This window comes from Cherax quadricarinatus, chromosome 71 (assembly GCF_038502225.1).
Source record: "Cherax quadricarinatus isolate ZL_2023a chromosome 71, ASM3850222v1, whole genome shotgun sequence".
In the NCBI taxonomy this organism is placed as follows: domain Eukaryota; kingdom Metazoa; phylum Arthropoda; class Malacostraca; order Decapoda; family Parastacidae; genus Cherax; species Cherax quadricarinatus.
The window spans coordinates 21,642,153-21,661,769 of record NC_091362.1 but is presented as its reverse complement, the minus strand read 5'-3'; the positions used below and the strand labels follow the sequence as shown (position 1 = coordinate 21,661,769).

The 19,617-nt window shown below is 38.7% G+C and overlaps 1 protein-coding gene across 3 annotated transcripts in view; it reads right to left on the bottom strand.

Moving 5' to 3' along the window:
• Window positions 1–4,706: 4,706 nt before the first annotated feature.
• LOC138854828 (uncharacterized) overlaps window positions 4,707–19,617 on the bottom strand; it is a 36,124-nt gene continuing 21,213 nt past the window's right edge. For all 3 annotated transcript variants that reach the window (XM_070100135.1, XM_070100136.1, XM_070100134.1), the window contains exons 2-8: window positions 15,773–15,857; window positions 14,510–14,565; window positions 11,126–11,217; window positions 9,819–9,928; window positions 8,881–9,033; window positions 8,225–8,346; window positions 4,707–4,851 (exon numbers count right to left, since the gene is read on the bottom strand). In XM_070100135.1, the coding sequence (XP_069956236.1) occupies window positions 4,723–4,851; window positions 8,225–8,346; window positions 8,881–9,033; window positions 9,819–9,928; window positions 11,126–11,217; window positions 14,510–14,565; window positions 15,773–15,776 (666 nt within the window). In that variant the 5' untranslated portion in view covers window positions 15,777–15,857 and the 3' untranslated portion in view covers window positions 4,707–4,722. The remainder of the gene's footprint in view (window positions 4,852–8,224; window positions 8,347–8,880; window positions 9,034–9,818; window positions 9,929–11,125; window positions 11,218–14,509; window positions 14,566–15,772; window positions 15,858–19,617) is intronic.

The following is a 19,617-nucleotide window of genomic DNA, read 5'->3' as shown; positions in this document are numbered from 1 at the left end:
AAAAAAAAACGTAGATCTACTATAGGAGCACTACGGATTTGAATGTCGATCTATCTGGACCATTTAAGGGTTAAAGTGCAGGCATTGTACTTCCCACCTCCAGGACTCAAGTCTGGCTAACAGACTTTCCTGAATCCCTTAACCCTTTCAGGGTTTCGGCCATACTAGTACGGCTTACACACCAGGGTTTTTGACATACTAGTATGCCTAAATTCTAGCGCCCTCAAATCTAGTGGGAGAAAGATGGTAGGCCTAAATATGAAAGAATGGGTCTATATGGTCAGTGTGCACAGTATAAAAAAAATCCTGCAGCAAACAGTGTGTAATGATAAAAAAAAAACTGACCATGTTTTTTGATTAAAACAACGACTTTGCACTGTATTTTCGTATGGTATTTATTGTTGTATTCTAGTTTTCCTGGTCTCATTTTATAGAATGGAAGACATATTACAGAAATTGAGATGATTTTGACTGGTTTTACAATGAAAAGTACCTTGAAATTGAGCTCAAAGTAGCAGAAATGTTCGATTTTTACCAAAGTTCAAAAGTAAACAAATCATGCTAAGCGTCCAATACACGTCAACTGGCGAGTCTAATATTCTTTCACAAGTGCGCCGATATTATTTACACCATTTCTACACTAATGCAGTAGTCTGCATAACAGTAAATCTTCTATTTTTTTGTGAGAATAAAAATTCAAAGTGGAAAGCAAAATAATGTAGGAGGGGTGTGGGGACGTGACTAATGAACAGAGGAAATGTTATTGTAGTGCCAGGAATGTCTTTCTTGTTTATTCTGGACCCTATTTGGAAATTGGCATCTTTTGAAATTTTATGTGAAATTGGCAAAATTGCTAAATTCTGACCACTGTATTGGATAGCTGAAATTGGTAAATGGGTGGTTTCTTTTACTCATTCAATAGAAAAAATGGAGTTCTAGCGAAATAGTTATGATTTTTGTCAACTAGTACACTGGAATTGGCCGAAAATAGGGCTCAAAGTGGGCAAAATCGCCAATGTGTAAACATCGTCAAAACCGCTAACTTTGCGAGAGCATAATTTCGTAAGTTTTCCATCAAATTTCATACTTTTCGTGTCATTATAATCGGAAAAGATTTTCTATCTTTACATAAGAATTTTTTTTTTTTTTTTTTAAATTTGGCGACCTTGAGAACTAGTCTCGGAGAGGGCCTGGCAACCCTGAAAGGGTTAACAAAATATTACGCTGTTCACACTCCAACAGCTTGTCAGGTCCCAAAAAACCATTCATCTCCATTCACCCCTAGCATGCTCACACAAGCCTGCTGCATGTCCAACCCCTTGCACACAAAACCTCTTTTACCCCCTCCTTCCATCCTTTCCTAGGACAACCCCTACCCCTCCTCCCCTCCAGTACAGATTTATACATCCTCCAAGCCATCCCCTCTTGCTCTTTGGGATATGGCAAAATTTCAAATAATTTTTGAGAGAATACTGCAAGAATCATTATACAATATTTATAAAACATCCTAGGTAGTAGGTTGGAAGACAGCAACCGCCCAGGGAGGTACTACCGTCCTGCCAAGCGAGTGTAAAACGAAAACCTGTAATCATTTTACATGATGGTAAGATTGCTGGTGTCTTTTGTCTGTTTCATAAACATGCAAGATTTCAGGTATGTCTTGCTACTTCTACTTACACTTAGGTCACACTACACATACATGTACAAGCATATATATACACACCCTTCTGGGTTTTCTGCTATTTTCTTTCTAGTTCTTGTTCTTGTTCTTGTTTATTTCCTCATATCTCCATGGGAAAGTGGAATAGAATTCTTCCTCCGTAAGCCATGCGTGTTGTAAGAGGCAACTAAAATGCCGGGACCAAGGGACTAGTAACCCCTTCTCCTGTATATATTACTAAATGTAAAAGGAGAAACTTTCATTTTTCCTTTTGGGCCACCCCGCCTCGGTGGGATACGGCCAGTGTGTTGAAAGAAAGAAGATTTATAAAACATATTAAATGGGAGCTTATTTTTCTTAAAAGATTATGAAGAGCATTTTGGGCAAGCCTAAAATAAATCATAAAAAAATAGAAATACACAAGTTGAAAATGGTTATATTGATTATATTACAAATATATCACAAAAAAAGATTAATTATATTAACACTAATGACAACAATAACAGATCTACAGCCAACAGATACAATACTCAAAATGATGATAAATTTAGTTCACTATGGGTTAGTAGGTTAGGCTGTACTCTGAACCTGGTTTGGTGAACTACAAACTTAAAACTACTATAAGAAAAGGCATCTGGACACCCCTTAACCAAAATACTGTACATAAACTGCTCTAACTATTGCCCTTAAAATCATACTGTACTAAAATTAATAAATATCATAATTCATGTTTTGCCTTACTCCATCCTCTGCAGTTGAATGTTGTGCAAATATGAAGTAACTTTTAACAGTAAAGCTATTAAAGCTAAACAGAAGGAAAGGGACAGAAAGGAAGGTTCATTAACTCAGCAGAGAAATGGGGGAGTCTAGGGAACCTACAAGAAATTTTTAAATTTAATGAGCAGTGCACATTTCAACTCTCACTGGTAAAGTTATTCCTTATTTTAGACCCATTTATCTGAATCAATTATAGCTTTCTAAGAATAGCCTCAAGTCTGCTAGAATAGCTGTTTAGGTTACTGAATATGCAAAATGCACAACAGTAAGCATGAACAGTTTAATGGATCCAACCCAAGGTCAGAGTTTCTGATTTGGTTTAGTATAAGTTTGAATGATGTTTGGATCATGACAGAAATGTTAAAAGCAGGGGGGGATATAGTGTTGGAGTGGTTGGTACTTTTGTTTAATAAATGTATGAAAGAGGGGAAGGTACCTAGGGATTGGCGGAGAGTATGTATAGTCCCTTTATATAAAGGGAAAGGGGACAAAAGAGATTGTAAAAATTATAGAGGAATAAGTTTACCGAGTATACCAGGAAAAGTGTACGGTAGGGTTATAATTGAAAGAATTAGAGGCAACACAGAATGTAGGATTGCGGATGAGCAGGGAGGCTTCAGAGTGGGTAGGGGATGTGTAGATCAAGTGTTTACATTGAAGCATACATGTGAACAGTATTTAGATAAAGGTAGGGAAGTTTTTATTGCATTTATGGATTTAGAAAAGGCATATGATAGAGTGGATAGAGGAGCAATGTGGCAGATGTTGCAAGTATATGGAATAGGTGGTAAGTTACTAAATGCTGTAAAGAGCTTTTATGAGGATAGTGAGGCTCAGGTTAGGGTGTGTAGAAGAGAGGGAGATTACTTCCCAGTAAAAGTAGGTCTTAGACAGGGATGTGTAATGTCACAATGGTTCTTTAATATATTTATAGATGGGGTTGTAAAAGAAGTAAATGCTAGGGTGTTCGGGAGAGGGGTGGGATTAAATTTTGGGGAATCAAATTCAAAATGGGAATTGACACAGTTACTTTTTGCTGATGATACTGTGCTTATGGGAGATTCTAAAGAAAAATTGCAAAGGTTAGTGGATGAGTTTGAGAATGTGTGTAAAGGTAGAAAGTTGAAAGTGAACATAGAAAAGAGTAAGGTGATGAGGGTATCAAATGATTTAAATAAAGAAAAATTGGATATCAAATTGGGGAGGAGAAGTATGGAAGAAGTGAATGTTTTCAGATACTTGGGAGTTCATGTGTCGGCGGATGGATTTATGAAGGATGAGGTTAATCATAGAATTGATGAGGGAAAAAAGGCGAGTGGTGCGTTGAGGTATATGTGGAGTCAAAAAACGTTATCTATGGAGGCAAAGAAGGGAATGTATGAAAGTATAGTAGTACCAACACTCTTATATGGGTGTGAAGCTTGGGTGGTAAATGCAGCAGCGAGGAGATGGTTGGAGGCAGTGGAGATGTCCTGTCTAAGGGCAATGTGTGGTGTAAATATTATGCAGAAAATTCGGAGTGTGGAAATTAGGAAAAGGTGTGGAGTTAATAAAGTATTAGTCAGAGGGCAGAAGAGGGGTTGTCAAGGTGGTTTGGTCATTTAGAGAGAATGGATCAAAGTAGAATGACATGGAAAGCATATAAATCTATATGGGAAGGAAGGCAGGGTAGGGGTCGTCCTCAAAAGGGTTGGACAGAGGGGGTAAAGGAGGTTTTGGGGGCGAGGGGCTTGGACTTCCAGCAAGCGTGTTTGAGCATGTTAGGTAGGAGTGAATGGAGACGAATGGTACTTGGGACCTGACGATCTGTTGGAGTGTGAGCAGGGTAATATTTAGTGAAGGGATTCAGGGACACCGGTTATTTTCATATAGTCGGACTTGAGTCCTGGAAATGGGAAGTACAATGCCTGCACTTTAAAGGAGGGGTTTGGGATATTGGCAGTTTGGAGGGATATGTTGTGTATCTTTATACGTATATGCTTCTAAACTGTTGTATTTTGAGCACCTCTGCAAAAACAGTGGTAATGTGTGAGTGAGGTGAAAGTGTTGAATGATGATGAAAGTATTTTCTTTTTGGGGATTTTCTTTCTTTTTTTGGGTCACCCTGCCTCTGTGGGAGACGGCCGACTTGTTGGAAAAAAAAAAATAAGTTTGAAGGTGAATGTTCAATCACCCTCCAAAAAAAGATGGCAAGAATAAGTTCAACAGTTACCTAAAAGGTGGATATTGTAAGGTAACACAGTATCTTAAAAATAGTACCATTTGAAGTAAATTGAAAATTTAACTCACTGTTTAAGAGGGATGCCAGGAATATAAGAGCCATAATCACGGCTAATTGGGTAACTCAAGTGTTGTTTTTCATATGGAGACTTTGCTGAAGACTCCTCAGCTACACTATCGAAGACTTTTACTTGCTGGTTGAAGAGAAAAGTGGAGGAATAAAGATCACATAAAAGTAATGCAAGACATTTTGTTTTACAACATTTTATGGAAAGATCTATTCTAAATTAATGAGTTTAAAAACTTTTGCAGCAGCATTATCATGAAAAGCTGCTAGATCTTTTGTTTTCCACCTTTAAACCTGGAATTTGTTTTATCATGCTAAGGCAGAACTAAGCGGCTTAACCCTTAAACGATCCAAACGTATAGTATATACGTTCACTCGCACAGCGCCCCAAATTTTTTGAGAAAAAACATTTTTTTTAATAGGAAAAGAGCATATGGTACCCAGGCATCCCCAATTATTTTAATATGGTGCACAGTGAGTGCGCACACCCATTCTCTCATGTCTAGTTGACTCAGGCTTATCGTGGCAATGTTGAATGAATGACAGAAAACATATATATACGTTTGGGGCGCTACGCATGTGAACGTATATATACGTTTGGACCGTTTAAGGGTTAAAAATATCTTCACTGTGGAATCATGGAATTAGCCTTGAGGAAGAAAGGGATGGGAAATATAACAGATGATGATGTAATAAAGACAATGGATAAAATGAGAGGAATCATAAGCATTTATTTTTTATGCTGGTTTAGAAAGACACGTAAGCAAACACTATAACATATTTATTAGAAAACGTTTCGGTCCTGGGACCCTGATCAAGGTCCCAGGACCTTAACGTTTTCTAATAAACATGTTATAGTGTTTGCTTACGTGTCTTTCTAAACCAACTTGTCGGTATTTATTACCAAGGTTTATACCATTTTTTATGCTGAACTGGCCATCTCCCATGACAATAAAAAAAGTGGAAACATTCACTATCATTCACTCAATAGCTGTCTTAGCTAGAAATGAGCAAACATCACAATTCAAATGATCCTCCGAATCGCAACATCACCGCCCCTCTTTCAGAGTATAGGACACTGTACATCCCACCTCCAGGACTCCAGCTAAATGGTTACCAGAATCCCTTCATCAATGTTACTCTCCTCACACTCTAGTAGTATGTCAAACCCTAAAAATCACCACCCCACTCATTTTGATCTCACATGCTCATACATGTCTACTGGATGCTCACACTCCAACCACTTAAAACCACCTTCACACCATCCCTTCAACCCTTCCTAGATGATCCCATCCCTTCCTTTCATCCACCCCAAATATATACACCTTATTGGTCAAGAGGATATAATATGTACAATTAAAGCAGCAGGATCAGATAGGCTATCACCTTAGGTATTGCAAGGAGCAGAGGAGGAACTGTGCAACCCAACAGCAAGGATCTAAACATCAATAGAAATACGAAAACTGTTGGACAACTGGAAAACTGAAAGGTACCTCAATATACAAAAAAAAAAAAAAATAGTTGAATAGAACTGCACCACCATTTGACTAACTTTTTCTGACTAGCATGCTGGCTAAGGTACCAGAGAAAATAATAAGGAAATTACCAGTTAATAGAACACCTAGAAAGAAATGGATATATAAAAGATTACATATACGTATTATTATTATTACAATCAAAGCTAAACACTAAACCCACATAGGCATTACAGCACTGCATAAAAATACTACATCACAAGTTTCAAGATGGCAAATCTAGAATACAGTGGAACCTTGGTTTCTATGATTAATCCGTTCGAAAAAATCTGATGAAAACCAAATCGTACGAAAACTGAAGCAATATTTCCCCCTAAGAAATAATGTAAACCCAATTAATCCATTCCAGACACCCAAAAATATTAACAAAAAATACATTTTATAGAGAATAACTATACTTTTACATACAGAAAACAATGAGAAATAAATATAAATGACTAATGAAATGGATAAATGAACATTTAACATCACTTTTACCTTAATTAAAGATACTTGTTGGCGTATGGAAAACAGAGAGGAGGGGAGAGGGAGGGTGAGAGGTTCCTGTTTGGAAGGGGAATCCCCATCCATAAGGAATTCAGGTATCACGGTTACTTCCCTTCTTTGTCTTTTATTGGCACTAGGACCAGCTCGAGTCATTGGACCCCTGTCGCACGAAAAATCTGTCCAGAGGTGTCTGTTTCGTTAGCACATTTATCCATTCTTCACCAGGATGGAACCGATTGTTGATGCAGACTTCCCGTACATCCTGGCAAGATCGGCCATGCATACGCCACTTTTGTAATTTGCTACGAGTTCTTTCTTGAATTCTATCATGTTTCTCGCCTTCTTTATCAAAGGGCTGGCACTCGGAACTTTCTTTGGCCTCATGGTGTCTTATTTAGCAGTCGCACTCAATAAACAAGCACTAAAAACAATGATCATGAAATGTTTCAAATGAATGTGTAGGGTGATGCTCACTCAACGGGAAACAAAGGCAGACAGTCACGAACGCATGGGATGCGCTTGAGTGGCCGAGTCACATGGGCAGGTGGAAAAGTTTGGTATTGACCATTTTCAATTTTACGAAAACCGAGCAGATGTATGAAAACTGGGACAAAATTTTGATGAAAAAAGTCATCAAAAACCGAATCCTACGAAAACTAGGGCATACAAAAACTGAGGTTTGACGGTACTCTAAGTACATATAACTGATATAAAGCACGAAAGAAAAAAGGGGAGGAATAGGTAGACTGCATCTTTCCAAGCTGTAAGAGAGCTTTAATGCTGTATTATTTATTAATAAACAGTATTTAAACTTTAAGCTTGACAAATATATTTAAGATAAAAAAACTGGGAGAAGGGAACTTTAGCTCTTTGAGCGGGATGTTAGTTCCCCTGTCTTGTAGTGTTATTTTTTTTTCCCTATAATTTAACTTGTCCATAATTACTCTGAGCTTTGTTCAGACCTCTGCAACACAATTATCCTCAAAGATTTGTTAAGTTATTTCATGAATTAAGGAAAGATCCTAGATTTCACCTTACGAAAGCAGACAAGGCAAATGCGAAAGTAATTATGGACGAAGGTAGATTATATGGGAAAAATAAATATGATATTAGGAGGCAGGGAAACTCTTGTGCCTCGTAATACTAACCCAGATATATACATATAGGTATACCACGTATAGAGATGCTGCTAAATCTCTCTTCCTCAAAGATCACATACTGGATGCCACCTAGTCACTTCACCAATAATTATTATTTTACATTTGACTGCAATGATTTGGCAACAATCAGTATAATCAAATAAATTATTCTTGGTAAAAAAAATCTGATCCAAAATATTCACAAAATATATTTTATGTAAATTCAACAGTGTAAATCAAACCTATGTAACTGTGATTGTTAAGCAATACAGGAAAACTGTACTCACGCCTTGCTATTCCCAATAAAAAAAAAACAAGAGGGAAAATAAAAAAAACTCACCACTGTTCTGACAATAAAAAATAGCTCATCAGCCTGCTCAGGTTTAAACTGAAAAGCAACAGGTACTTGATACACTCCTAGTGATGCTCCTTGTGTGTGGCACTCCACAGCATACTCCACACCTATAAGGAATACAGACAAAATTAGATAATCAAGCACTTTTATTTCTCCTCTTAAATTTTAGAATATTTACATTACTGCATCTCCAAGGAAAAGTAGAACAGAATTCTTCCTCCGTAAGCCATGCGTGTCATAAGAGGCAACTAAAATGCCGGGAGCAAGGGGCTAGTAACCCCTTCTCATGTATATATTACTAAATTTAAAAGGAGAAACTTCCATTATTCCTTTTGGGCCAACCCACCTCGGTGGGATATGGCCGGTTTGTTGAATGATGACGATGATTTGCATTATCTGACTCCTATGAATCTACTCACTTTATAGTGAGAGGTTTCAGTATTTATAAAGTTGACTGCTTAATGTATCACGCAAAAGTGAAATTTGATGCAAATGATGGCATTAATTTGAATTATCTGCAACTATTTTTTAAAAAAAGTGCCTGCTTTCGGTGAATCAAAATTGTTTTTGATACCTGTATACTTAATCTGTGCAAGCATAAATTTATCCAAAAATTATAATTAATACTTAAGAAAATTTACCCGAGAGAACTCTGACAAATCTCTCGCCACGTACAACACCATAGTGATCGTTGAGCGAGACTTGAGGGCAGCTATGAAGCATCTCAATCTGCCGTAAGATGACTGGCTCACTGCCTGTGTTTTTGATCAGGATCTGAACAGATTTCTGCCCACCTGCAGATGAATCAAACAAACCTTGAATAGGACTACTAATGTTTATTTTAAATATACCAATACACAGTACTAAAGAGGGCAGAACAAGGAAGCACATACCCACTTTCTTGCCTATTAGTAGTCTTCCCTCACTAAGTATGCTGGCTCTATGCAAATTCTCTACCACCCTCTGTTCCCTATGTGCAATACTGCTTTTCAAGCAGAAAAACAAGGACAATCAATTATAACTAGTGGAATCCCCAAGATATTGCAATTAGGTCCAAGACTTATTAGTATATATAATAATAATAACCCACCAGCAGCGATACCTCTTACATATCCTTGTTTCCAGACATTGTGAGATGGTTTCAGAGAAAGCCTCTTTGCAAGATTCCACTGAAGGAAGGTCATTCTCCCAGTCCCATTACAGTAAAAAGTCTTGTGTAGTTAAAATATTAAAGTTTTCAGCTCAAAAATCAGAGAGATCCATCCCAAAAACAGACTAATCACTCAACCTGACACTATAAGTTCTTATATATTGTATAATACCGTAACTTACTAAATATATTCCAGAAAGATATATGTAACTGTTCTGTGGTAAAATACTTTAGAGACTATGTGGAAAATTTTATATTATCATTTTAATACAAGTTTATTCCATTATTACTGAACTAAATGAAGTGTAATAAGGTTCAAAATCTGGAGCTCAACTACCAAAAATGTTCATGTAGATGCCAAAACACTAATTAAGAAATTTACTGAAACTGCAGTAATATCTGTACTGGAAATAATGTACGTATCAATACCTGGCCCAAGTTTGACTGATATAATGCCAGATTTCTCCTCAAGGGTGACATTATGCTGGTTTCCTTGTGGACAGATAACAACTCCATTCTTGTCTTGGGCAAGGAGTAGCCTGGAAGCAGGATACACTACATAAGAGGCAATTATAACTGTACCTCAATTAAGAAGAATTTTCTGTTTTAACATGTCAGCCACTTCCCACCAAGTCAGGGTGACCCAAAAAGAAAAACTCAAAAAGAGAGAAAAAGATTTCACCATCATTCAACACTTTCACCATCATTCATACATAATCAATGTCTTTGCAGAGGTGCTCAGATACGACAGTTTAGATGTCCTTCCAAACAGTCAATATCCCAAATCCCTCCTTTAAAGTGTAGGCATTGTACATCCCACCTCCAGGACACAAATAATTACACATGACCACCTCCCATGAAAGAAAAATTTCTATTACAGTAGCATAATATGCATTTATGCTCCTGTTGCTGAAGAGTTATTTTGTAGCCAACTTCAACACACAATAAAATTGTTAGTTTTATCACATTCCACTCAATTTAGTCTTATTTTATTCAGAAAAAATACACTCTTTCATTCTACAAGAAATTTATTTTTTTTAAATCTTCCCCCTCCCCTCCCCTACACACACAGGACTTTTCATTTGCAAGTATACCACAGTTTAGGGGTTAAACTGGGCTTGCCATGGGTATGAGCCCTGGTCATTAGCCAAGTTGTTTACAATCATGTTAAAATTTTTGTAAATCAGCTGGAATGTTAGTTACAAATTAATAAAACTGGATTTCCTAAAAGACAGGAACAGAAAACAGTTATCTAAACTTTTCAACATACAGAAAGGGCATTTTCTTAATATTGCCTGACCATTTTTAATGTGCTTTATATTAGATTTAGAATTTGTTTTCTTTGTACTTACTATATAAGCCACACTTCACTAAATGCTTCAAAATAAAACATACTTAGTGATGACATGACACTACATCTCTTTTTTTTTAACATGCTGGCTGTCTCCCACTGAGGCAGGGTGACCCAAAAAAGAAACACTTTCACCATCATTTGCACTATCACTGTCTTGCCAGAGTTGCACAGATACGACAGTTTTGATGTCCCTCTAAACAGCAAATATCCCAAACCTCTCCTTTAAAGTGCAGGCATTGGACTTCCCACCTCCAGGACTCAAGTCCGGCAAACCAGTTTCCCTGCATCACTTCACGAAATATTACCTTGCCAATATTTATACTAAATTTTAGGCCACCACCAATACCAATACTCTGACACACCAATAACCTCAAGCACATACCTGTTGGTTTGGTACCAGTGTTTGAGCCAGCTGACACGATGACTCGCCGATGCCTTGTGTTCCTCAAACTCTCCTCTAGAATTAAACTCTTTCTGTAAAAGGCAAGCAATTTTTTTTATTACTTTAAATACATTTTACATTCCATTAAAACTTAAAAAGTTGACTTTACTGGTTATATCTATTAAAGATCAATATAACAGATTTGGAGTCTTTCTACACCCGGGCCAGGCTCATCTAAGCTACACTCCAAAATGATAATACTGAATAGCACACTACTTTTTTGTTGAACTAAATACAATAAAACTACAGAATCCCCATAAACAGGAAGGTCCCGCTATACAGATCTTCGCTTTACACCATTTTGCTAATACAGCGTTTTTCAATTACGTATACCCATTCTTCATTTATTCAGACTTCCTATAATAAATATATTCACCACTCACTAAAAAGCAAGGATGTAAATATTTTAAAGTAGGTAATATATATATATATGTGTGTGTGTGTGTGTACTCACCTAGTTGTACTCACCTAGTTGAGGTTGCGGGGGTCGAGTCCGAGCTCCTGGCCCCGCCTCTTCACTGATCGCTACTAGGTCACTCTCCCCGAGCCGTGAGCTTTATCATACCTCTGCTTAAAGCTATGTATGGATCCTGCCTCCACTACATCGCTTCCCAAACTATTCCACTTACTGACTACTCTGTGGCTGAAGAAATACTTCCTAACATCCCTGTGATTCATCTGTGTCTTTAGCTTCCAACTGTGTCCCCTTGTTACTGTGTCCAATCTCTGGAACATCCTGTCTTTGTCCACCTTGTCAATTCCCCTCAGTATTTTGTATGTCGTTATCATGTCCCCCCTATCTCTCCTGTCCTCCAGTGTCGTCAGGTTGATTTCCCTTAACCTCTCCTCGTAGGACATACCTCTTAGCTCTGGGACTAGTCTTGTTGCAAACCTTTGCACTTTCTCTAGTTTCTTTACGTGCTTGGCTAGGTGTGGGTTCCAAACTGGTGCCGCATACTCCAATATGGGCCTAACGTATACGGTGTACAGGGTCCTGAACGATTCCTTATTAAGATGTCGGAATGCTGTTCTGAGGTTTGCTAGGCGCCCATATGCTGCAGCAGTTATTTGGTTGATGTGCGCTTCAGGAGATGTGCCTGGTGTTATACTCACCCCAAGATCTTTTTCCTTGAGTGAGGTTTGTAGTCTCTGACCCCCTAGACTGTACTCCGTCTGCGGCCTTCTTTGCCCTTCCCCAATCTTCATGACTTTGCACTTGGTGGGATTGAACTCCAGGAGCCAATTGCTGGACCAGGTCTGCAGCCTGTCCAGATCCCTTTGTAGTTCTGCCTGGTCTTCGATCGAGTGTATTCTTCTCATCAACTTCACGTCATCTGCAAACAGGGACACCTCAGAGTCTATTCCTTCCGTCATGTCGTTCACAAATATCAGAAACAGCACTGGTCCTAGGACTGACCCCTGCGGGACCCCGCTGGTCACAGGTGCCCACTCTGACACCTCGCCACGTACCATGACTCGCTGCTGTCTTCCTGACAAGTATTCCCTGATCCATTGTAGTGCCTTCCCTGTTATCCCTGCTTGGTCCTCCAGTTTTTGCACCAATCTCTTGTGTGGAACTGTGTCAAACGCCTTCTTGCAGTCCAAGAAAATGCAATCCACCCACCCCTCTCTCTCTTGTCTTACTGCTGTCACCATGTCATAGAACTCCAGTAGGTTTGTGACACAGGATTTCCCGTCCCTGAAACCATGCTGGCTGCTGTTGATGAGATCATTCCTTTCTAGGTGTTCCACCACTCTTCTCCTGATAATCTTCTCCATGATTTTGCATACTATACATGTCAGTGACACTGGTCTGTAGTTTAGTGCTTCATGTCTGTCTCCTTTTTTAAAGATTGGGACTACATTTGCTGTCTTCCATGCCTCAGGCAATCTCCCTGTTTCGATAGATGTATTGAATATTGTTGTTAGGGGTACACATAGCGCCTCTGCTCCCTCTCTCAATACCCATGGGGAGATGTTATCTGGCCCCATTGCCTTTGAGGTATCTAGCTCACTCAGAAGCCTCTTCACTTCTTCCTCGGTTGTGTGCACTGTGTCCAGCACTTGGTGGTGTGCCCCACCTCTCCGTCTTTCTGGAGTCCCTTCTGTCTCCTCTGTGAACACTTCTTTGAATCTCTTGTTGAGTTCTTCACATACTTCACGGTCATTTCCTGTTGTCTCTCCTCCTTCCTTCCTTAGCCTGATTACCTGGTCCTTGACTGTTGTTTTCCTCCTGATGTGGCTGTACAACAGTTTCGGGTCAGATTTGGCTTTCGCTGCTATGTCATTTTCATATTGTCTTTGGGCCTCCCTTCTTATCTGTGCATATTCGTTTCTGGCTCTACGACTGTTCTCCTTATTCTCCTGGGTCCTTTGCCTTCTATATTTCTTCCATTCCCTAGCACACTTGGTTTTTGCCTCCCTGCACCTTTGGGTAAACCATGGGCTCATCCTGGCTTTTTCATTACTCCTGTTACCCTTGGGTACAAACCTCTCCTCAGCCTCCTTGCATTTTGTTGCTACATATTCCATCATCTCATTAACTGGCTTCCCTGCCAGTTCTCTCTCTCTCTCTGTGTGTGTGTGTGTGTGTGTGTGTGTGTGTGTGTGTGTGTGTGTGTGTGTGTGTGTGTGTGTGTGTGTGTGTGTGTGTGTGTGTGTGTGTGTGTGTGTGTGTGTGTGTGTGTGTGTGTGTGTGTGTGTGTGTGTGTGTGTGTGTGTGTGTGTGTGTGTGTGTGTGTGTGTGTGTGTGTGTGTGTGTGTGTGTGTGTGTGTGTGTGTGTGTGTGTGTGTGTGTGTGTGTGTGTACACTGTACATGCATTTTTTAGGTTTACCTCTATTGTTCACTTAATATAGTGTAAACATGTTATCAGACTTTTATATACATTTGAAAATTAAAAAAGGCTATGTTCCATTTTAGTGATTTTTGCTTTACAGCCTAAACCTGTTATATAAGCAGGGCCACACTGCACTGAATAAAGGCATAATGCTGACAAGCTGTAAACATAATTAATGCAGAAGTCTTCATTGTACAACGTTTAACCAATGAGTAGGATTCACCATGTACAGTGTATGTACTTGATAGAAGCTCACTTGTGCATATTATCATTATTATTATTATGCAAAATGCCAAACCCATGCGAGTTATTCAGCATAAAGAAAAATGATGGAGGCTCGAACTTCCGTCAACTATCACGAGGCAAACTTATTACTATCTACCTATACTCGCCCAAAAGAGCTCACTTGTTTATAAAACATTGTACCAATGTCTGTTTAGCTACAGTATCATATAAAGAGTGAGAACAAGAATTATTCAAACTTACTCTGCATATTGGACAAACTTTCCGGAGCCTGTCACCAGTATTTTCACTCGAACCACCTGGAAAAATGAAGGGTAGCATTAAGAACTAATTTGTGCTATACTCTACTATATCACATTTTTTAAGTACTGGCTGTCTCCCACCAAAGTGGGGTGATCCAACAAAGAACAACAAAAAAAAAATTTCAGTGTCACTCATTCAATCACTGTCTTGCCAGGAGGGTGCTGACCACCGTCTTGCCAGGAGGGTGCTGACCACCGTCTTGCCAGGAGGGTGCTGACTACCGTCTTGCCAGGAGGGTGCTGACCACCGTCTTGCCAGGAGGGTGCTGACCACCGTCTTGCCAGGAGGGTGCTGACCACCGTCTTGCCAGGAGGGTGCTGACTACCGTCTTGCCAGGAGGGTGCTGACCACCGTCTTGCCAGGAGGGTGCTGACCACCGTCTTGCCAGGAGGGTGCTGACCACCGTCTTGCCAGGAGGGTGCTGACCACCGTCTTGCCAGGAGGGTGCTGACCACCGTCTTGCCAGGAGGGTGCTGACCACCGTCTTGCCAGGAGGGTGCTGACCACCGTCTTGCCAGGAGGGTGCTGACCACCGTCTTGCCAGGAGGGTGCTGACCACCGTCTTGCCAGGAGGGTGCTGACCACCGTCTTGCCAGGAGGGTGCTGACAACACAGCTCAGATGACCCACCAAACTACATCATCCCACCCATGCTACTGATGTAGTACATTTACACTACATTTAAATCTATGTACAGTACACTGCACTGATTAATAAATTCTCAAATGCTCTAACAACCGCATGCACTACCTCTACTGCCTGTTTCCAATGAATTTCCTCTAAAAAAAGACAAGCAGACATGTTTTGTCCCCAAAATATTCTTTTAATAAACAGAAATGATTGTATAACATGTATGACTAATAATAAAGTATACAGTCAAGGATGAAAGCCCTATTAGATGTAGGTAGCCAAAAGTGAAGGAAGATTATTCAAACCTGCTTTGGGATCGCAATGTTTGAAACAGGCTTGTGTATTTGGTACAATAAGGCAACTTAGCCCTAGCTGCACAATTTGATAATAGCATAAATACTTTGTCTGTTTTAAGTACTAGGACCTTCATAGAACCTGACTACATGACATGCTAAACTATTATTTATAAATACAATTGTACAGTACTCTATAAAAATAAATTAAATCAGTTTTAATTTCCTCAAAAAGAGAACAAACACTATACTGTATCCTAAATATAGTCACTTGTACTTACCCATAGTTTTCCAGAAGGATGATTATAGTACAGTATATTGTATTGGAACTGAACCTTTCACTACTTATAGCCAACAAAGCACTTTCTGAAAATGAGCATGAGAGCAATTATTTTTCCACTTTAATAACCAGACAACACAGGTTAACAGTAATGATATACGTTTAGTATAAATAGCAGACACCAGGTCAGTCCCAAATGTTGTGTAAAATATACAGTAAAGCCTCGTACAGAGCAACTTCACAAAGCACTATTTCGTTTCAGTGCAATAAAGTGCGACCAAACATTTTCATAGCACATAAAAATCTTGATATTACATGTCATCACGTGTTAAAAAGTTAGCTAACATTCCAAATATTGTTGCTATCTTAATAGGTTAAGAAAAGAATTTGAGGTACCACACTTTGTAGTAAAAGACTCTTCCTTTCCACTGAAAATGCATGTCACATACAGTTACATTCTGGGAGTGTGTGTTTCATCACTATCAAGCTATTTTGGATATTTTCATTATTACCTGGTCTCCAGAGGCTAACTTTAGCATCCAAGAGGAATACTAGCAATGCTGGAGGTGCTAAGAAAAGGATGCAGTCCAATGCATGCATTAACTATATACGTATTTTACTAGTACAGATTATCACCTGCACAAAATGTTAATGAGGCTACTACTGCTAAATAAAAAAGAACAGTTACTGAATGTGAAGACTGAGGAAAAATCCAATTTTATTTTCAAAATGTACAATACATACTGTAATTATTACAAAATTAAGTGATATTTATTTCATATTTTCTGAAAAGCCCCTGGTTATGTACATCATTTTGGGCAGTCTAAAAGTGACATTTCATAGTGTTAATATGAAGAGAGAGTACTACAAAAAAAAAAAAACCCACTTAGTGCTTGGATATTAAGGCACAAAGCCTTATTGTACATACTATAGGAATGCGAGAAAGAAGGTGAGCCTTCACAAATGGACGTATACTGCATGCTGGATGGTGTGAATATTTTAAAAGTGTAATTATCTCAATAGTAAAGTTTTCCGATCAGTTCTTACAAGGTATTGCACAATAAAATGTGCCAGAAAAATTACAGAATACATGAGCACATAAGTACAACTACTGACAACTCTCTACCAACATAAGTAAAAGACATTAGGACATTTCTTTAGCATAAACCACCAATAAATATGAGTGATCATTATAAGTGGGAAAAATAACACATGCTGAATTTCAATTAACACATGGGATACAGGAGGGCTCTGCTTTACAGCACTGCTTTACAGAGTTTCACTAATACAGCAGTTTTCATTTATACTCTGTTTCACTTATTCAGACTTCCTACAATAAATATATTCACCACTCACTAAAAGCCAAGGACAAAAATATTTTAAGGAGTGTACTGTATATGCATTTTTTAGACCTAGCTCTATTGCTCACTTAATATATTCATTTGAAAGTGAAAAAAAGCCGATTCACTTAAAACGATTTTTGTACAGTGGTACACACAGGGTCTGCCTATATAGACAATGGATTGTCTCCCCTGACTACTTATAAATTTAGGACTTCACTTAAAAATCATCTCTCAATACTAACCAAGCCAACCAAAACAACTTCTAATCAGTTATTATATGACCTCTAGTCTATTAAACATCTGCCAATCCATGAAATATTACTGCTTGAACCATTATTTGTAATATTGTTTTTATTATGTGCAACTTCAAGATTATAAGAACAATAAGCCTCCACCTTGACTACCTCACATTAGTATTAAGATTAAATAAAGATTTTAATAAAAGTTAACCACTCTCATCTTGTCTAGATTTAAGTAGGCATTATGTACTAGTAGGATTAGTCTGCCCGAAATACCCCGACATTATAGTGGCTTTCTTTGTAACTAGCAAATCAAAAGTGTAATTACACACTGTAACCTTCACAAAGAAATAAAATCTTTATTCTTTATGCAATGACAAAATCCTCCTCTTGGTAACTTATGAAAACTAGGTCACCATCTTTGTACATGATACAAACCAAGAACCCAAAGAAAATGAAGTTATAGCCAACTGAATTAGTTAAGCACTATCACCCTAACATGTGTGTCAATTACCTAGGATAACCCAAAGTCACAGAAAGTGACTTATATCCATACTGAGAAAGTAACGTGATCAGAAGACCAGTTGTTGGCACTGCACTCTAAACCTAGTTCATTTTCATTTTCAAGTATACATGTATATACAATGGGTCGGCCTTTCAGTTTGTATAGAGAACTCAATCATATCAAATGTGATGTGGGGGGCCAAGACAGGAACACACACACTCAAACACTATCTTAGAAGGTCCAAAATATTTAACCCCTCAGAGATAATGTACATACATCCAAACAGATCCTATGAGAAATGGAGGATCACCTCATTATTAATGATAAGATATCAGAAATCTTAAGATTGTACGTACATTTTGCATCAATTAGATAAATTAACTTATTGTATATCTGATATGAAATGACTCAATGACTCCAATGTTAATAAGATACTTGAAGCCTTGGAAGAGTATTGAAATATTGTACTGTAGTTAAGTACAGTATTTTAATGACACTGTCATCCTCCAGTTTCAGGGTAGTTCATTCAATAGATACCTCCTTAACTAACATGATGGATTATACAGGAATCCAAATGTCAAGGAATTTCATGGGCATGATAGTCACTTCAGACCTACAAAATGCATTTGCTGGTATCATGTGGGGGGTTCCAAATGAGAGTGTATATCGAGCCTCCTTCTCTTCTTGCATTATGTAAATTAAATGTCCATTAGTATTAAATGCAAACTCCTCATGTAAGCAAATGATAGTGTACTTTCAAGTGTTAGGAAAATAACCACACAATATGGCAATGACTGGAACTATAATCTTGCAATAAATAGTTAAAGATAAACTGTTGCTACACCTATAAAACTAAGCCATACTACTTAGCTCAAAAGGTACACTGAAAAGAGTAAATAATTTTAATGTACTTTTAACGAAAAGCCCATCTCAACAGCCTCTTTAGTGAAATATGTAGAATAGGAATATCCTTGACCCGTGCATGCCAGGTGAACTGATAGTGAATAAAGTAGAAAAAATGCTTGGTTTAAGTCCCTCTATAGGCAAGCATGATATCCACCTCTTATACAATGTCAGGTATAAGAGCTTGCTACCATCTGCAGCTCATAAGACTGCCATCCCCACGAGCCCCTTTGGGGTGGAGTAGATGGCAGACCAGAGGCCTAGCTTCTCCCTACGAACCCCATAAGGGCGGGGACTGTGGCTAGGCCTGGGGACAGTTAGTCCCAAAGATGAGGGGGTACTTGTACCTCCTCCCATGGGAGACTTAGGTCTCGAGATACTCCCCAGATAGGGAGCCAAGGCCAGGTCACCACTACTTGGAAAAGACCCGGGCCGGGAGAATACCGGCGAATAAAAAAAAAATAATAATTTTTGTTTATGACACTCTGTCCTAAGAAAAACTGAGACATTGCATTTTTATAATCAAATAATAAAGCGCTAAACTGACAAGGGTCATGCAGTGCTGCGGGGCAGAAAATAGTGCCCGGGCTATAAACAGCTAGGTGGAGAGGGGATCAGAGGTAAGGGTAGAAAAAGGGCTGAAAGAGATGCTAGGGGCTATGCATCAAAGTTTGCATAGTAAAACAGTTGCTGACCAAAATTCAAAAAGTGATCATAAGTCAAAGGCAGGGCCGTCTGAAAGAAGGGAAGACAAGGTAAGAACAGTAGGGCGGCGGCGGCGGAAATCCCGTTAGCTTGCTAGTAAACCGGACAATCCACAAGAAAGTGAAGAACCGAAATAGGATCCAGACAAACC